The sequence below is a fragment of the Cariama cristata genome, unplaced genomic scaffold, assembly GCF_000690535.1.
Source record: "Cariama cristata isolate BGI_N322 unplaced genomic scaffold, ASM69053v1 scaffold36654, whole genome shotgun sequence".
Taxonomy (NCBI): domain Eukaryota; kingdom Metazoa; phylum Chordata; class Aves; order Cariamiformes; family Cariamidae; genus Cariama; species Cariama cristata.
In genome coordinates, this window is record NW_009612970.1 from 3918 (window position 1) to 5198 (window position 1281).

General features: G+C 64.0%; 1 protein-coding gene across 1 annotated transcript in view; it reads left to right on the forward strand.

Moving 5' to 3' along the window:
- Positions 1-1274, forward strand: part of LCK (LCK proto-oncogene, Src family tyrosine kinase) — a gene marked incomplete at its 3' end in the record, with an annotated part of 1578 nt that extends 304 nt beyond the window's left edge. Inside the window, exons 3-7 of the mRNA XM_009698837.1 lie at positions 33-159; positions 301-399; positions 541-644; positions 760-909; positions 1236-1274. Of these exons, the coding sequence (XP_009697139.1) occupies positions 33-159; positions 301-399; positions 541-644; positions 760-909; positions 1236-1274 (519 nt within the window). The remainder of the gene's footprint in view (positions 1-32; positions 160-300; positions 400-540; positions 645-759; positions 910-1235) is intronic.
- Positions 1275-1281: the final 7 nt, after the last annotated feature.

Genomic DNA, 1281 nt, shown 5'->3' on the forward strand with positions numbered 1-1281 from the left:
CAGGTGGTTACTGGGGACACCCGCCCCAGTTGGCCGCTGTGTCCCTGCCCCTCCGCTTGTCCTCCCAGATAAGCTGGTGGTGGCCCTGTACAACTACGAGCCCAAGCACGACGGGGACCTGGGGCTGCGGAAGGGCGAGAAGCTCCGCATCCTGGAAGAGTGAGCAAGCGCTGATGGCATCCCAGCGCCCGTGCCGGCATGACCCCGCAGCTCCCCGGCTGGCATCCCGGTGCTGCCAGGGGGGTCCGTAAGGGGTCCCGGCAGCCGGGGGGGGGGTCTCACCTTGCTGTGTCCTTGCAGGAGCGGGGAGTGGTGGAAGGCACAGTCGCTCACCACCGGCCAGGAGGGTTTGATCCCCTACAACTTCGTGGCCGCGGCGAACAGCCTGGAGCCTGAGCCGTGAGTAGGGGTTGAGTAGGAGCCGTGTCCCGGCAGGAGCTGTGCTGGCAGAGGGGGAAGGAGCCAGGAGCATCCCCCAAAGCACCAGTGGGTGAAGGTAGCCTGAGCCACCCCAGCCCTAATCCTGCCCGGTGTCCCCAGGTGGTTCTTCAAAAACATCAGCCGCAAGGATGCGGAGCGGCAGCTCCTGGCGTCAGGCAACACGCACGGTTCCTTCCTCATCCGGGAGAGCGAGACCTCCAAAGGTACCGTCCCGCAGGCCCCGCCGGCATCTCCCACCACCAGCACTGGGAAAGGCGCTGGGAAGCACAGGAGGAGTGTTGGAGTCCCACGCACCCACACGGTCCCCCATCTCCCCAGGCTCCTACTCTCTGTCGGTGAGGGATTTCGACCAGAACCAGGGCGAGACGGTGAAGCACTACAAGATCCGCAACATGGACAACGGGGGGTACTACATCTCCCCCCGCGTCACCTTCGGCAGTTTGCACGAGCTGGTGGAGTATTACACACGTACGCGTCGTCCAGGGGCTGGTCCTGCCTGCAGGCAGGGGATGGGGATGGGAAAGGGATGGGATGGGACAGGATGGAATGGGATAGGATGGGGATGGGATAGGATGGGACAGGGTGGAATGGGATGCGACGGAATGGGATGGGATGGGACGGAATGGGATGGGATGGGGACGGGATGGGATGGGACGGGATTGGGATGGGATGGGATAGGATGGGATGAGCAGGACACACTGCTACCTGTGGCCCAGCAAAGTCAGTATCTTGTGCTGGGCACCCTGTGCCCTCTCCCTGCATTGGACACTGGTTCCGTCCTCCCGGCGCTGCAGGCAACTCTGATGGGCTGTGCACCCGTCTCGGCAAGCCCTGTCGAAC